Source organism: Dermacentor andersoni, chromosome 3, assembly GCF_023375885.2.
Source record: "Dermacentor andersoni chromosome 3, qqDerAnde1_hic_scaffold, whole genome shotgun sequence".
Classification (NCBI taxonomy): Eukaryota; Metazoa; Arthropoda; class Arachnida; order Ixodida; family Ixodidae; genus Dermacentor; species Dermacentor andersoni.
In genome coordinates this window covers 15,036,709-15,054,038 of record NC_092816.1, presented here as the reverse complement: position 1 = coordinate 15,054,038, position 17,330 = coordinate 15,036,709, and the positions used below count along the sequence as shown (strand labels likewise).

General features: G+C 46.3%; 1 protein-coding gene across 1 annotated transcript in view; it reads left to right on the top strand.

Annotated features, from left to right (window-relative positions):
* Window positions 1–344: 344 nt before the first annotated feature.
* LOC126520899 (chromatin assembly factor 1 subunit A-A-like) overlaps window positions 345–17,330 on the top strand; it is a 31,674-nt gene continuing 14,688 nt past the window's right edge. Inside the window, exons 1-5 of the mRNA XM_050169726.3 lie at window positions 345–681; window positions 2,045–2,154; window positions 12,590–12,703; window positions 14,113–14,295; window positions 15,896–16,253. Of these exons, the coding sequence (XP_050025683.1) occupies window positions 648–681; window positions 2,045–2,154; window positions 12,590–12,703; window positions 14,113–14,295; window positions 15,896–16,253 (799 nt within the window). The 5' untranslated portion in view covers window positions 345–647. The remainder of the gene's footprint in view (window positions 682–2,044; window positions 2,155–12,589; window positions 12,704–14,112; window positions 14,296–15,895; window positions 16,254–17,330) is intronic.

Genomic DNA, 17,330 nt, shown 5'->3' with positions numbered 1-17,330 from the left:
GCACAATCTCAAAGGCCACGCTTTCAAAGCTTGCAGCTAGAAATTTTGTTAGAAAACGATTTCGTAACAAGGTCCAAAATAAGTAAAGACAGAAAACCTTGTCTACTTACATGTTTATTTTGATGTGTAATAAGTAAATCCGCTGAATCTTACAAAAAGGCTGCTTTTGACACAAAGCATTGTACGTCGAAGCCAGTCGAAGCAAACCCTGAGGCTGGTTTGAATCACCGCGCTGGCGCTAGCAGTGCCTCTTGCGTTTATGTCAGCGTTTGTTGCTCTACTGAATCTCAACGTACTCTACCGCATATTTTAGTCTACGTGCGATAGTTATTTCGACCAATCATCGTTTACAGAGCAGCGCATTGCTTTTTCCCGCCAAATGGAGTTTCCACGGGGCTGAGCGCGTGTGGGCTCTGTCTTGCATTTTATGAGCAAGAAAGTTTGCGATGTTAAAATCTTGAAAAGTTCCTGTTAGGGTCACTACAACTTAAAATTCTCTCTCGTTCGTTCTCCTGATGTGTGCGCAAGAGCGCTGCCAAACTTCAGGAATGTGTGTGTCAACGTAGATTGCCGTGCTTTAGTGTTGTGCTGCGTAGCTCACCGTTGGTGCAGTGTTCATTGGTGAGGCCGATCCTGTCTCTGACGCGATGCCTTGCACTCCTTCCAAGAAAATGAAGCAGTGTAAGTTTTCAGCTTCATGACGGTTCCATTGACGTCAAAAAATGTTGAGTAGCTATTGCTACCGTGAACGTATGTCGTCCACTGATGTGTTTTGCGTGATACCGTCAGCTGTGCCATCTCCATCGCAACGTATGCTGTAAGGGGTTAGCTACGAAGGTGTTGGACAAATTGCCATAAATCAATATTCATGATAAAAAAATATTGCAAAATGGGTTAGCAGTTGATGCGCCGTTATGTCCAAACGTACTATACATGTACGAAGCACAGCTGCTCTCTTAAACGTAAATAAATGTAACAACAGTATGCATGTCCCAGAGTGACCAAGATTAAATAAGCACCATTCAGGTATTCCTAGCTTTTTCAAAGACTATTGCTGCACATGACACGGAGTAACGTAGCAAATGCCTGGTCAGTGGTTGCTCAGCTGATCACGGCTCTGGTCATGTAAACGTCCGTCCCATAAGTGTCAGCTTATGGGATGGACAGCACTATATGCTATTTCATTCAAATGCTGTGTACAAGATAGTTGTGTCCCGAGTCGGATCCGTGTTTAAAATATCATTTGCATGAAAGTAAAAGCTCCTCTCAACCCCTCTACATGTCCTTGCAAGCCATCATAACTCGATCATAAAAAGGTATACTTAGGTAAATCCCAAACACTGTATTTATGTTTTAATAGCTTTACCCCAAAATGTAGCACACATCAACATGCAGTCGTTTTATCAAAAGGGAGGTTTCGCACGCCTGATATTACTAGTGGCCTGCAGAATGAATGCATATGCGCAAATATTTTTGCAGGCTGTGTACTCACTCACACTCACTGGCATTCGCTCACGTTCTTGTTCATGGCCACTCATGCTCGCCAACATTCACATGCATATATAGTCACTTCCATTCACAGTTACCCACTCACACTCACCTGCCATGATGGCTTAGTGGCTATGGAGTTGCACTACTAAGCACGATGTCGCAGGATTAAATCCCGGCCATGGCAGCTGCATTTCGATGAAGCCGAAATGCAAAAATGCCCATGTCCCCTGCATTGGGGCCACATTAAAGACCCCCAGGTGGTCAAAATTCAGAGTTCCCCACTACTGTGTGCCTCATAATCAAATTGTGCTTTTGCTGCATAATACCCCAGAATTCATTCATTCATTCTACTCACACTCTCTGACTGTCACTCATGTTCATATTCATGTCCACTCACACCCTTCATCACTCAGGAATGCTCTATTTCATGCCTGCCTGTGAAATGAGCATGCAGCAGATGTGGAGCAACTTTTGAGTCCATGTACTCATGAGTATGCCAACCTACGCTAGTGGCTCTTCTTGATTATATCACCAAGCACTTTGTACTGTGCAGCACGGCTCCCGTTCCAAGCACTTGCGGGGAGTGCCCAGAAGCGTAAGGCAGCTGCAGAGCAAGAACCTGTATGCAAGCAGCCACGTCCTGACCAGCCAAGCCCTGGACAGGTGTGGCTTGCACCTGAGGAAACTTGGGACTTGCACTCTTTCGGATAAAAAGTGCTTACTGTTGCTTTGAAGCATGTGAACACAGCTTTCTGTTTTTATCTCTCACAATGAATAAAAATTGTGCAGATCCCACGCATTGTGGGAATCAATGTTATGTGAAGAATTTTGCAGGTAGTTGGCTGTACAGTTTTGTTCTGGGTTCTGCAAAGTAATACCAGATGGAAGAACATGTTTGTGTAAGGCAAGTAATTGTGTGTGTGATGGCATAAGCAAAGCAACAATGACAGTGGTATGACAGCGATGGCATAAGGACTGATTTGTTGTACTTCACCAAAGAAGTGTTATGGTGCTGTGCTGCATTGGTCATAACATTAATCTGATGCAATGTTTATTCTTATACCATTCACAAGTTATGCCAAAATTAAGCAAATGTAGCGTGAGATGTTAACAAGCAATGACGCAGACCAAGGTGTCATGATGGTTATCTAGGAAAGAATGGTGATAAGACTTCTGTGCACAGAGAAGCACAACACATATCTTAGTATATTTAAGCATTCTGTAGCCCTTGTGTCTGGCAACATACACATTCTGGAGGATTGGCAAAGAATGGCCACTTGCTCTTTGGCCCGAGAGTGTGGTAGATCAAATATAAGAACTTTAAGCAAATCAAAGAAGCGAATTAACATCATGCACTGTTCCATTAAAAGGGCTATGTGCTTTTTTGATACCTATAAGTCGATACTGTATGTACAGGTTTCAGATTGTGATTTAATGTTTTATTAAAGGCCATGACAACTGCAAGGAAACCTTGGACCACGTAAAAAGCCTAGCTTAAAATAATGTAGGTATAGAGAAGCCTCCCTGCAAAATTTGGCGTTCGAAATATAAGTGGGAGTGTCACGAACAGCTTGCAAAAATTGCCATTTTGGATACTGAAAATGACGAAAACACCACCATTGCCACACACTGGAAGTGATGTGTGACATAATGCAAAATTCCTTGCCATGACCTTTGCAATCTCAGAGGCCATGCTGCTGCGTCGCATAGGTACTCTAGCCACCACAGGGTGCCATGATGAGCCCATTCTTAATGTGAGACACTCGGACTATTGCGGGCTCTGATAGAACCAGCCTGAGCACCCAGCGCATGTATCGTCTTGTTACGTGCTGTTTCAGCACTGCTAAAGAAAAGAAAGCTAGACGATTACCAGCTCTGTAGCTTTGCCAAGATTGGTTGAGTGGTATATGCTACTTGTTTATAACAAATTTAGCCAAAGTGAAATTTCGTTGCAGTTGGTTTTCAAGCAGGACATAGGCACACTCACTGGCACTACTTCATCGCTCGAAATTACACCACGCTGGCTAGTAGCCCGACACACCACCACCAAAAAAAAAAACAGATATTGATCCTAATAATTGTTTTCCTTAATATTTGCTCCAACCAAGGAGGCTTGACGAATTAGAAGAAAACAAAGATTAGTGGGTGAGGAGAACAGCACAGTAGAGTGTGCCTGCGTACAGCACTGCTTTATCTCCTTCATAGACAGCAAGAGAATTAAAGGCAGTAGTAACAAACACATCAAGCAGAATGCCACCGATTCACAAGAGAAAGACCGGCTGATGTACTCAATAAAGGGAGGATTGTCACAATGCACAGGAGTTTCATGTATAACTATTCCACATGGATTATGACCACATAAAGCCAAAAGACAATGAAGCCAAGGAAAGCGTCAGGGAAATTACGTAGTTGAAATTGGAATGTAGAAAGTAATGAGGGGGATTGAAAGTGGACGATAAGATAACTTGTCGGCGGTGGGAGCCGAACCCACAAACTCCGCAACCACAACCTTCTCTGGTTTATTCATTTCAAGGGTCTCGAATCTGATAGCCTTGATGTCATTAGGTAGCAAGCGAGGGTTTCTTAGCCATGTGCCTTTCCTCCTAAAATCACATGTTACGTGACGCCGTTGGGCTAAAAAGGATGTTCCACGTCCTCCCACCATGGTTCTGAGTGACGCCGGCTAACACTCCTAGGGCTAGATCTAGTAAACATAAATACCCAACTTAGTGGATGAATTGATAGCTGTCGCCATAGCATAATTGGTAGTGCAACGCTTGCATAATGTGAAGGTTGTGGGTTCAGCTCCCACCGGTGACAAGTGAACTTTTTGTCCACTTTCATTTCCCTTTTTTTCATTATTTTCTACATTACAATTTCAACCACACTTAATTCCCCGGTGCTTTCTTTGGCTTTATTGTCTGTTGGCTTTATGTGGTCATGATTAACAAAATTGAGCACCTCGGTTCCCCTTCTTCTCTCGTTTATTCCATGTGGAGAAAGACAGCAAATGACAAAACAAAGTGGCGACCTGTTCAGGGATACTAGAGGGAGTCAGCATGCAACTTGTAATGTCAAAGTTCTGGTGAGCCATTGGTTCATGACACTTGCACTGATGTGCCACTAAGGCATAGTGATACACAATGGGTGTTTTCGACTTCTGGTTGACTTGAACCGATTGTGTTTTGCTTTGAAATTAAATTTACATGCAGTGGTCACGTTTTCAAAAGGGTGCAATTACTGCAGCTTGTTCCTTGCATACACCTGCAGTGCGAGATGAGTACAGTACAGTCCTGGTACTAGTCATGATTCTTGCTGCACCTATGTTGGTATTGGATAACCATCCATGTGGTTGCATTTGCCACTGAACTAGTGTCAACGTTGCAATCTTTATCATCCCTCGCCTTCCTTTGTGCAGCCTCATAAAGCTTCCACACAACCCAGATTTTTAGGAGAAACATTTTATTCTGCTCTTTCCCTCGCACACACATGCAAATGCATGTGTTCAGAAAAAAGCTGTAGCAGATGATCTGCAGTCTCAGTTGGAAGGGCACTGTTGGCTTGAAGAAATGTTGACATTTATTACATCTGTGTTTCTATGTGTACATGTACTATTAAATATAAGCTCAGTGGAATGTGCTTAGGTATTCCCGATGATGTCACATGGAAAGCCAATGAGAATGCTCGCCTAATTGACATCACCAACTTATCCTATGTAGAATAGGTAGATGCAGCTGAAAACACAGAGGGCAGCGCCGCTCCATCCTATAGCGACGCAGATGTTTAAAACCTGATAATAAATTACGTGGTTTATTCAAAGCACGCAAATTTGCCCCTTGACGATCACAAGAACTTACCTTATTGACCCAAAGCATGTTTACAAAAACGTCAAGATCATTTCAGGGTCCCTTTGTCTAACCAGCTGCCAAATTCTCATTGCAAGCCAACTTGAAGTCAACAAAATGATCTCTTGACATAGATATTACTTACTTGATGCACCATAAAAGCAAGTATTTATTCGTCATGGATTAGCAGTGTTACAACATATGGACTGGAAGTGGTTACAAATACCACTACAATTTGCTGCATCCATTGTAACTTTTCAGCTACTGCAGCTTTTGAGGTGCTGTAGTGGAAATCTAACGAAAAGTGTACTCAAGCAACTGAAGTTCAGCTATTTCTTCTTGCCAGTGTTCCAGTTATAATCAGCATTAGTGTTTTTTATTAGACATTTTTGCTCTGCCATACCATGCGCTCATTCTTTTTCCTGCTTAGATTTAATATTCTCCCTTCCCTTACATCCTTCCACCTTTCTTAAAAGCTGCTGCCTCATTTCCTCGTGTCATTACCTTCAAGAATTATAGTCCTACCTGCATAGTTCTTAGCAGTTCTCACTTCATTGTAAGCAATACATTTAGTCACGTAGTATTGCTCTGGACCAGTATTCCTCATGTCCAAGGACGAAGAGGCCAGTGATGTGAGGACGACGACGACGATTTGCGGCTAGTGCAGGCTGTTGCCTTTTGGCCAAGTGTAGCGTATCGATCTATAAGTATACTTGTATATAGTGTCGTGTCTGCATCTTACCACGTAACATATTTGACGGAGGTGGATGTTCCCTGTACCTCGTCATGGAGCTTTGTAATGGATGGTTCGTTGAGCCTTCCATCATGGCTCCTGGAGACGACAGCTCGACTCAACCGGCTCTGACGCGTGCTGTCACTCCAACGACCTTCATCACACTCTCCCCTACCAGTGGTCCTGGCATATTCTCAAGAAAAGATGGGGAAGACGTCGAGGACCGGATCAGCCTGTATGAAAGTGTCAGCACCAATAACAGGTGGGAGCCTACTATCATGCTCGCCAACGTAGTATTTTACCTCGGTGAGTCACCTCGAGTATGATTTCGGACACATGAAGACAAGCTCACAAATTTGGGATACGCTTAAACAAAAGCTGCGAGACTTGTTCAGCAATCCTTATGGTCACCAACTTGCTGCGAAGGCGTTATCCACCCACATGCAGACATCAACAGAGCCCTACGTCATGTATATTCAAGATGTCTTGGCTCTGTGCCGCAAAGGTGACGCACACATGACTGAGCCAGACAAGTTTTCCCACATTCTGAAAGGGATTGCTGATGACGCAAAGAGTGCTGCCGCCTGGAAGGAAAGGAAGGAAAAACTTTATTGCTCTATTTACAGCTTTCAGCGGTTAACAGAGGTCTTCATGTTTTACTGAAGTCTCCGTCGTCTTGAGTGGTCGGTGCCCCTATTCCAGAGCACCGCTGAGCCTGACTCACAAAAGGTGATGTATCGACCAGCAGTTTGCCCGCCTACCAAACTCCGTGGTGACGTCTTCCTGTACCGATGCTCCCCGTTCCAACAACACTGGCGATGTTACTCGAATCGTCCGACGAGAGATTGAGGTCGCCTCTCCGACTGCCTTCGAATCCAGCTCTCTCAACACACCTGCAGTCATGGTTTCCCTGATTCAGGCAGTCGGACATCAAGAGTTCGCCAACATGGGCCTTCATTCCATGTGTTCTGCCCATCACCCTGACGCCCACCTAGATTCTTCGATTCCACCATGTCCCGCCTTTCTGCAACCCATCTTGGTTTGGTGCACTGCTGACGACAAGCCCATTTGTCTTCATTGCCGTCATATCGGGCACGTTTCTCACCACTGTCACAGTTGCTGGAGTTGCTGGAGTTCCTCAGCCCAGACCACCTATGCTGGCTCCTCTCAACTAAGCGGCTTTTCTTGTCCCTATGCCACACAATCCAACAATGCCATCACTGGACCTCCTGCACAGAAGCACCCCTATTCACGGTCACCTTCACCCCAACGGCGACACTGTCGCTTGCCCCTGCCCCATCACCTCATATTCCCCGACTCCTTACGGACGCTCGCAGCTGGAAAACTAGACGATGCAGCACATCAAGGGGACGCTGCATTGCCCCATACGCACCCAAATTCTCTACTGACGCTGCCAACTCATATGAACCTTCTTGATGTGTAAGTTGACGGTGTTCCTGTATCTGCTCTTATAGACACTGGTACGCATTTATCTGTTATGAGCGCTGCCCTTCGGAACCGCCTGAAGAAAATAATAACACCTGCTCCAATGCCTGTTCATGTCACCGACGGCGAAACAGCTCCCACAATTGGTATGTGTGCCGCCCGAGTCTCCGTCGCCGATCGCTCAACAATCGTTCTCTTTACCATCATTGCCCACTGTCCCCACAACATTATTCACTGCCTGGACTTCCTCTCCACCTTGACCTGCCTGTCCCGGACCCCGCTGAACCACCCTCCAGTTGCCTCAGTTCCATAGACTTCGTTCGCTTGCCACCTTTGGCACTGACTTATCTTGACTTTATGTCATCCTCACCTGTGCCCGACAGTCACTACATTGCGACTACAGTCAAACCCGGCTATATCGAACTCGCAAAAAAACGCCTATCAGTTCGATATAGAGCATAATTCGATATAAGCCTGCTAAATAAATGGATGTCATAAAAGCACATACCATTTATAAAATCACTTTATTGACGAAACTAGCTTAGTTTCGCATAAATTAGACCTGCATTTTCTTCTGCTTGGGCAATTTCGCTGCCTGCGACGCACGTACTTCCCCACGTTGTCTAAGGAGTCCGAGCAGCTGAGGCCGCAACCTTCCGCATTCGCGCAGAAGCACCGGACTAATGCGAGTGCACCAATCACTTCGGAGGATGTGGGCAAAGGACCGTAGTTGCTTTCCTCAACGTGCCTACTTTCATTTGTGCTCGGTACGATGTCGGCGATGTAGTCTTCGTTTCGGGATCTACCGTCGTCGCGACACTACCATCTGCACTCACAAACTCGTCCACCGTTGATTCGAATGTCCCGGAAATTTTGACAGCTCGCTCCAAACTTCGGCAACACCGGCAACGGCTTCGTCACATTCATCAGAATTTACAGTCATCACCGAGCACGCGGAAACCGGCACGTATGAAGAACGCCTCGTACACGGCCGTGCGTACGCATCGGGCGCCATGGGCACCGGGTTGCGAGTCTGGCCACTTTAGCCCTAATCGTGCCGAGAGTGCTCCGCGGAATCTTGCACGCTGCGGGGACATCGCGTTCGACGCGATTTATGATTTCGATCTTCACGACGAAAGGCGAATTCTGCAGCTTCATCACGGCAACACTGCGGGAGAAGGCCCACAAGGCGCAAACACGATAAACCAGAGAAGCAGCCAGGCAACACGCACTTTCGCCATCTTGCACGAAGAGCGCACGAGAGCCTCTGATTGGCTGTCTGAGCAAGCGCTGTAGGCGGGCCAGGATCATTTTTTGCTGGGGAGTGTCGATAGATAGTGATCTAAAGAAAGGAAGGACGCTTGATTCTGCAACCCGTGAGGGAGCACGGCGAAGCGTCGTCAGGGGAGAGGGAGTGGGAAGTGAAAGAGGGAGGATAATAGACTTCACTATGCGCGACAGGGGGAGTGTCGACGGCTCGCCCGAACAGCCCGAGCCAGCGCGGTCACGGTAGGGAGAGCGGTTGGATGGAGCCGCGCCGCCGGGTTTCCCCGCTACCGCTAGGGAAAGCCAACTTCTGGGGGCACCTTTCCGCCGCTTCACGTTCGATATATCGGGAGTCACTGCAATATTTGTTCGATGTAAGCGTAATTTTTGCTATATATACTCATTGTAACTATACCGTGACCAGAAATTGTTCGATATATAGAATAATTCGATGTAAACGGGTTCGATATAGTCGGGTTCGACTGTACCATGCAAAACATCCTTGCACACAGTATCATGGTACTTCATACAGTTTTATCTATTACAACCAATTGCGTCTGCATGCCAGTTGTCAATTTCGGTTTAATGTCACAAGTGCTGCCACACAGGATCTCTCTGGCCCAGCTTTGCACCTTCAAGGATCACACAGTAGCATCTATTGTAGTAGATGACAGTTCAACCGACCTTTCTCCAGCACCGCGGTCTGCAACTTGTACTATCGCCAACTTACAGAGAATGATTGCACCTGATTTGCCGTCCAAGCATGCTGATAAGCTCTACAATGTTCTGTTTTTGTGCCGCGATATTTTTTACTTTAATGATCGTCTTTTGGCTCAAAAAACAGCTGTTAAACTTCGCGTAAACACCGGCAGTGCCCCTCCTATTCATCGCCGCCCGTACCGAGTATTGCCGGCTGAGCGTCAAGTTATCAACAAAGAAGTTTGCAAAATGCTTGCCAAGAGAATTATTGAACCTTCGTGTAGTCCTTGGATGTCACCTGTTGTCCTGGTGAAAAAGAATGATGGCTCATGTGATTTTGCATGGATTATCGGCACCTTAACAGAGTTGCAGAAAGGGACATGTATCCCCTACCTCGCATTGATGATGTCCTTGATTGCCACGACAGTGCTCGCTATTTCTCTTCTATCGACCTTTGCTCCGGCTACTGGCAGATTGCCTTAGACAATCTGGACCGCGAAAAAAAACGCTTTTTTAACACCAGATGGTCTTTATCAATTCAAAGTGATGCCCGTTCAGTCTATGCAACACTCTAGCCACATTTGAGTGCATGATAGACTTCCTTCTTCACAGCTTCAAACGGTCCACATACCTGTGCTACTTAGACGATGTTATAGTATTCTCCCCCACATTCTTCACACACCTCGAGCGCCTCTCATCAGTCTTGGACGTTTTTGTTGAGCCGGTCTGCAGCTAAATGCCAAAGTGCCACTTTGGCCATCGCCAGATTACCATGCTTGGACACCTCGTTGATGCGAATGGACTGCAACAGGACCCGGGCAAAATCCATGCTCTTAAGCACTTTCCTGTTCCCAAGTGTGTCAAGGATGTCCGCAGCTTTATCAGCCTCTGCTCATACTTTCGCTGCTTCATGAAAAATTGTGCAGCTGGCTGTCCAACAGGCCCACGACATGGCAGAGAGGCTCAGCCTCTCCGTCCTGACGTGGCAGTGGCCCGCTGCGTGCTAATGCATGCCCTTAAGGACCACAATAAAGTTCATCCATCCAACCATCCATCACACAACCTCTTACCGACATTTTGAAGAAAGGTACCTTTTCAAGTGGGGCGATAACGAGGCTTCTGCGTTCTTGCATCTAATCAACCTTCTCACCACGCCCGTTCTGACTCATTTTGATCCTTCTGCGCCCCCCCCCCCCTATCGAAGTCCGTACCGATGGCAGTAGCCATAGAATCGGCGCAGTACTGGCACAACATCAGTGCGGCAAGGACCGTGTTATTGCTTATGCCAGCAGGCTCCTCTCAACCTCTGAGTACAACTATTCCATCACTGAGTGTGAGTGTCTGGCCCTAGTGTGGGCGGTTGCAAAGTTCCGCCCGACTCATTTTGGTCGTCACAGACCATCACACGCTTTGCTGGTTGTGCTCGCTGAAAGATCCTACAGGACGACTTGGTCACTGGGCCTACAAGAATGTTCATATTCTGTCATATACAAATCTGGTTATCTCCACGAGGACGCTGAGTGCCTGTCCCGATACCTGGCTGGCCAGCCTGACAATGCCGATCGTAGCACTGCCAACGGCATTTTCTGTGTATCTGCCTTCACTAACATCGCCGATGAGCAATACCAGGACCCATCGTTACGAGCACTCAAGTGTCTGCACTCTTCACCTACCGACGCCTCTTTTAACCGATACGTCTTCCAGGACAGCATTCTGTACTGGAGGAACTTCCTCCCTGATGGATCTGGCCTTCTTGTCATGCCCAAAGATCTATGACTTACTGTGGTCTTCGAGCTCCATGATGCACCCACGGCAGGACACCTTGGGGTATCTTGCACGTACGACTGCGTTCGCCGCCACTTTTATTGGCCTGGTATCGCTCGCTCCGTCCACCGCTATGTTACTGCCTGTGATTCCTGCCAGCATCGGAAAATGCTTCAGGTGTTGCCTGGCAGTCATCTCCAGCCGATTACCGTCCCTGTGGAACTGTTCTTCCGTGTCGGATTAGATCTCCTCGACCCCTTTCCCACGTCATCCTCTTGCAACAAATGGGTAGCCATTGTAACTGATTACGCCACCCGTAAGCCATCACACGAGCTCTCCCGACCGATTTGCCACTTACGTCGCAGACTTTCTCTTGCATTACATCATCTTGCTTCATGGCGCCTCGCGACAGCTGCTTACTGTCCATGGTTGTAACTTTTTATCGAAAGTTATCTCAGACATTGTTCGTTCCTGCTACACTCAACACAAGCTGACCACCTCATGCCATCCTCAAATCAATGGATTGATGGAGAGGTTCAAACGTACCCTCACAGACATGCTGTCCATGTATGTTTCAAAGGACCATCATGAATGAGACATTGTCCTTCTTTACATCACATTTGCCTCCATCTCTTCTTGCCATGGCACCGTGGGATTTTCTCCATTTTATCTATTGTATGGCCGCGAACCGACTTTGCCCTTGATACTTCACTTTCTCCTGCTGCTACCCCAATAAACGAGTATGTGTGCAACGCCAACTCATTGGCCGACCATGCACGCCAGCTTGCACATACTCGACTGACGGCCTCAAACTACTCAGCAGCATCTGTACAACGCCCGCCACCGTGACATACAGTTCTTGCCTTGTGCTCGTGGTCACCCTCTCATCATGTGGCACTTTCAGAAAAGCTCCTTTCCCAGTACTTGGGCCCCTACTGCGTGCTGCGCAGGTGATGCCAGTGACCTACGAAATTGCTCCGGTCAATTCTACCTCACCCTCTACTCTAGCATCCAGTGATGTTGTGCTCGTCAGTAAGCTCCAGGCACTGCTTCCGAGCCTGGCCCTTAGTTGCTCCAGGACGGCGCTTTTGCCACCCAGGGTAGTACTATGCACCAGTATTCCCCATGTCCAAGGACAAAGAGGCAAGTGGTGTGAAGACGACGACGATTTGCAGCTAGCACGGGCTGTTGCCTTTTGGCCAAATGCAGCATATAGATCTGTAAATATACTTGTGTATAGCGTCGCTTGCCGTGCCACTTTTTATTTTAAAAGATAAAAAAATAACATGGCGGGGCACTGCAGCTTCCTTACGAGAGAGTGAATAGTGTTTGTGGTTTTCTGCAGGGGACATTTAGACCATTCGAGTTGAAAGCAGGCATGACTCTGGCACCAGCTGTACCTGCCGGCGTTAGAGAACGTTTCGACCACCTGCTGATGGACCGCTTCCTGCAGTCAGAGGTCAGCTACAGCAGCCACTAAGGCCTGAATAGACCACAGTTTTCATTGATCAGCACAGCTGTATTGAAAATTATAGAAGCTATTAATGTGGATATTTGCCCACTGTTGTATGTGCTGGAATTACTGAAGTCCCTAGTTCAAATGCGCACTGCTTGCCATGATCTGGATTAATGTTAAAGAATGTGCAAGCTAAAGGAGGTCAAAAATAATCCGGAGCCCTCCATCACATATGGTATCCTTCAGAACCCTCTGTGCAGTTTCGGGGTGTTTAAACACCACAGTTTAGCTATTGACATGCTGAACATGTCCATACAAATATTGTTCTGTTTGCAGATTAGCCACAAGTATGTAAGGCAGTACTGCTAAATATGCTCAGTTATAGCAGTTAAAGTTCAGGGTGCTCTAGTGTTTCCACAGTACAACATTGGCTCTAAAAAGTATGCACTGGTAGGGACATTTAAAGGGGCCTTGAACCACTTTTTATCAAAGTGGAGAAAGACATTTGAAGTGAAACTAGGCTATGTCAGAAATACTTTGCTGCACAAAGTACTTCAATGCATTCAGCAGAAGTGCATTATTGGAAATCAAACACGGCCTCCGCTGTGCTCCTGCTCCTTCTTCGATGCCTTGCACTGTGAAGGCTACGGCGCAGTGGGGCATGCCCACAACACCCCGCTTTCTAATTGTCGCCTTGGCATGCAGTTCAGATTTCATTCCGGATGTTAACATAGACGCCACCACTTCTGATTTTGGTGCCTACGACGCGCTAAGCATAAGCGAAATGCCACAGAGCCACAGTGCAATTAGCCAATGGACTTGTGGCGGCAACCCACAATGGCCGCTGTATCTACACTCTGTAGCTGACCGCAGCTACCAATAGCAGTCATGTGTAGGAATCCGATTTATTACGAAATAAAACGTAAAGCCTGCCTCCTTAAGAAAATAAGAAGGCAGGCTTCTGTTGAAAAGAGAGTTTTTGAAAGAAAGGTGACATCACTATCTACTTGTGAGCTCCAAGCACCGCGTACAACAGCGAAACTTGGCTGAGATGTTCACAGCAGCGTATGCTATCCACGGATCATGTTATTTCACCAAGCCCGAGGAATGGTTCAGGGCCCTCTTTAAGTGCTACAAGTTTGCCTTTTAGGTTCTTGGCCAGTGCAGTAACACAGTATCACCAATGATTCCATGCAAATAACTGAAAAAACTCAGCTGGCTAATTCAACATTGATTTTATTGTAGGAGCCATCTCTATCTGTTATGTCACAGTATGTACATTGCAAGTAACATATCAAATAAAAATTAAAATCCAGAACCACCAAAAATCAGCAGGCCTGCAGCAGGAACAAAAGTGTTGAATGAAAGTTTGTCAGATGGCATTATTAGGCTATGGCATGGTGTGTTTCCAGTGTGCTGCAGATATCCAGTTCAACCCTCGAAGAGAACAGTGGCATCGGCATGTTCGTGAACCTCGATCAGCACCTCGAGCCAAGTTGCTCCAGTTTTGCGAAAATGTGCGGCCTGCATACTGGGGAACCTGGCGCCGACGAAGTCACACAGTGTCGGGGCGCAATCCCTGGGCAAAGGACCAGGTGAGTGTTGGCATATTTCCACAGAGAACCTAATCTGGCTTAAGGGATTACTGTCGTGATATTCTCTACTTTTCACTTTTGCATTAAATGAAGGTCCTGGACCTGAAACCCACAGAAAAATACACTGGCAAGCCTCAAAGTGCCCTAAATAATTTACTATATGAGCTTTTCTATGAACAAGCTTCAGTATGGTTTCACGGGAGGAGCACGTGTCGTGACATGACGCAGAAGGTGGGAGCAGACCGTCACATTTTGGCTCTCGCTACAGCTCACTCAGTCTGCTGTGTGCTGCTACTGTACTTGTTGCCCAGCCTTATGTAGCAGCATAACAGCCCACGATGCGAGGCGCCTTCAGGCACCGTTATCCTGTACCTTCGATACAGATTCCAGGGTAGATAAAGTCAATTTCACATGTGCCTTGCACGTCATGCCCTGCATGTATACTGACTTTAGAACTTGCATCTTCATCAGGTGTACATAAACGGACGCATTGTCTGAAATGTCACGTGGAGCACTTGCTACCATGTCCACCAGCACACTGACGATTCTCTTGCAGCAAATGCATTTGTTTGTTAATTTTATGCTTTCTTTTTTTCTGTGCCCTCCAAGTGATACTAGTGTCGATGTAAGGAAACAGACATCATAAATTAATAAATGCAGACGAACAACAGCATCAAATGTTTCTAAGGCCTGAACCACATTGGTTCCACCAAGCTGTGGAGAGGCACTACGTATTTTGCTTGCTGTATGCAAGCATAAATGTGCAGCACGATAATCGCACTTGTTGCTGATTGCTCATTACATTAGCATTTGTTTGTTGTGTTGTCTTTTTCTTTCTTTAGTTTCACATTGCCTTGTGTACTTTTATATTGTATGTACACTTCCATAGCCCATAGGTGCAACTGGTAGAGGTGATGCAAGATTGTGGACTCATCTCTGTGACCTAGAATATAGTGGCCCCCTAAAGAATGTCCAACTGGTATTATTCGTGGTTCTGTTGTACACCTTCCTTTTTAATCATATGTACGAGGGTTTGTCACCGTTTCGCAATGACTACTCCTTCTCACACAGTGATAAGAACAAAAATATTTCAAGAAGGAAAGTGCCATGTCACAGCATACCACTAATAACTTTCCACGTAGAGTCTTGGCAACTATTATTGCTGTTCACTTAATATTTGAAAGAAAGCAAAGGTGTATTGCAGAAAAAAACCAAAGCTTTCCTGTAGTGAAAGGCAGAACACTGAGGTATTTCTGTATTCTGTAGGTGTTTCTGTATTAGGCCCTTGTTGGTATAATATTTTGAACATCTAGTGACGTAGAAAAACCTCTTAATCTGTGAACCTGCTGTTGCAAGGTCGTCATAAATATACCTTGCCCCCAATATTGTAGTCACACAACCTTGTCAAAGTAAATAGTAAAACAATTGCATCTTAAGCCACACATGTAGCTTTCATCACTTAATTTCCAGCGGTTCACAGCACTTTAATTTACAAATCGTGAGTCCTGCTTATGTACCTTTTGCCGCCACAGTATTGCACTTCGGACACTTTACGAAAGACACCTTTACTCATTTGTAAAATCTGTACAATTTGAAACAGACACTGGACTACGAGGTGGACAGTGAGGCCGAGTGGGACGAAGAGCCTGGCGAGAGCTTGTCAGGCAGCGAGCCAGAGAGCGAGCCTGATGATTATGAAGTTGACAATGAAGTCTTTGTGCCTCACGGGTACCTGTCTGAAGATGAAGAAGAAGGCGGTGGCCCCTCAGCTGCTGCACTTCAGGTGCGGCAGCTGGAACTCCAGGATGAGCTGCGTGAGAATGGTGCTAAAGGTCCAAGGCTGCAGCCTCTGGTGGTCAGTGGGCAGGACATTGGACTGCTGGCACGCTTTGCGGCCGTGCGGTTGAAGCCAGGACCGTTGCGTCCCAGCTGGCAAGAGGAAAGTCTGCCCGATGATGGTAAATACCACTGGCAACACTTATGACGTTTTGCATGAAATTTGGACAGACTAAATTTTAGAATCCTTATAAGGAACAACATAGGTTTATCGTGGGCATGAGTTATCTTGTAGTGAGGCCACAAAGTGAAAGCAGGCGTGTATCTGTGTTATGATAAAACTGCTTCTGCACCCATGGCCAAGTGCACCAAACTAAAGTAAAAATACGCTTGCTCTATAGAACTCCAGATAAATGCCCACATTAGACAACTAATGATTGCCATATAGCATCACGAGTTGCAAGTACACATTGCATGCTGTGCTTATGGTTGGCAGAAAAAAAAGAAAAAAAGATGGAGCTCCTTTAAATGATGAATAGACATGGCAGCATGTTGTTGACTTCCTGTCCAGTGACTTGCATTTAGGTATGGTGCTACTGCTACTTCATGTGAGGCTAGTCGGTTTTTCAAGTGAGAACAATGGTTGTCCCTTTGTCCTGAACCTCCGTACTACAAAATTTGCCAGATGTTTGTGTATATGCAAGTAAAGGATGCAGGTATCCACAAAGATGGACGACAAGACAGCAGTGCATAGTCTTGTGGCATTATTTATTACCAGCATTGGAAAGAAAAATATATAATCATGGCATCCTACCAGTACCAACATATGGGGCAGAAACTTAGAGGTTAACAAAGAAGCTTGCAGAGGTCTTGCATCTGACAGGAATACCGACCACCATGGGTTCAGGCTTAGTGAGCATCCGGGCCGCGTCAACCACCACCTTGCATAATCTAGCATGCCACTGCGCGCATGCTCAGGCCACAAAAAGTGCAAACGTTGGCGCAAACTGGTCCATGGCAAAGGCCAACTACTACAACCTGTGCGAATGGAAAAAGGGAGAGGCATAGGGACGACAGGACAGGTGAATGCCCGCACATAGACGCCGGGGCACACCTCCATCCCTGCTTGCCTGAGGAGCAGTTAATTAAGGACCATGGAAGGAGTGATGGAATGAAAAATGTTAGACGTAACCTTTGAAGACAGAAATACAGCAATGTGGATCAGAGAGCGAACAGTAGTAGTCTATATTCTAGCTGAC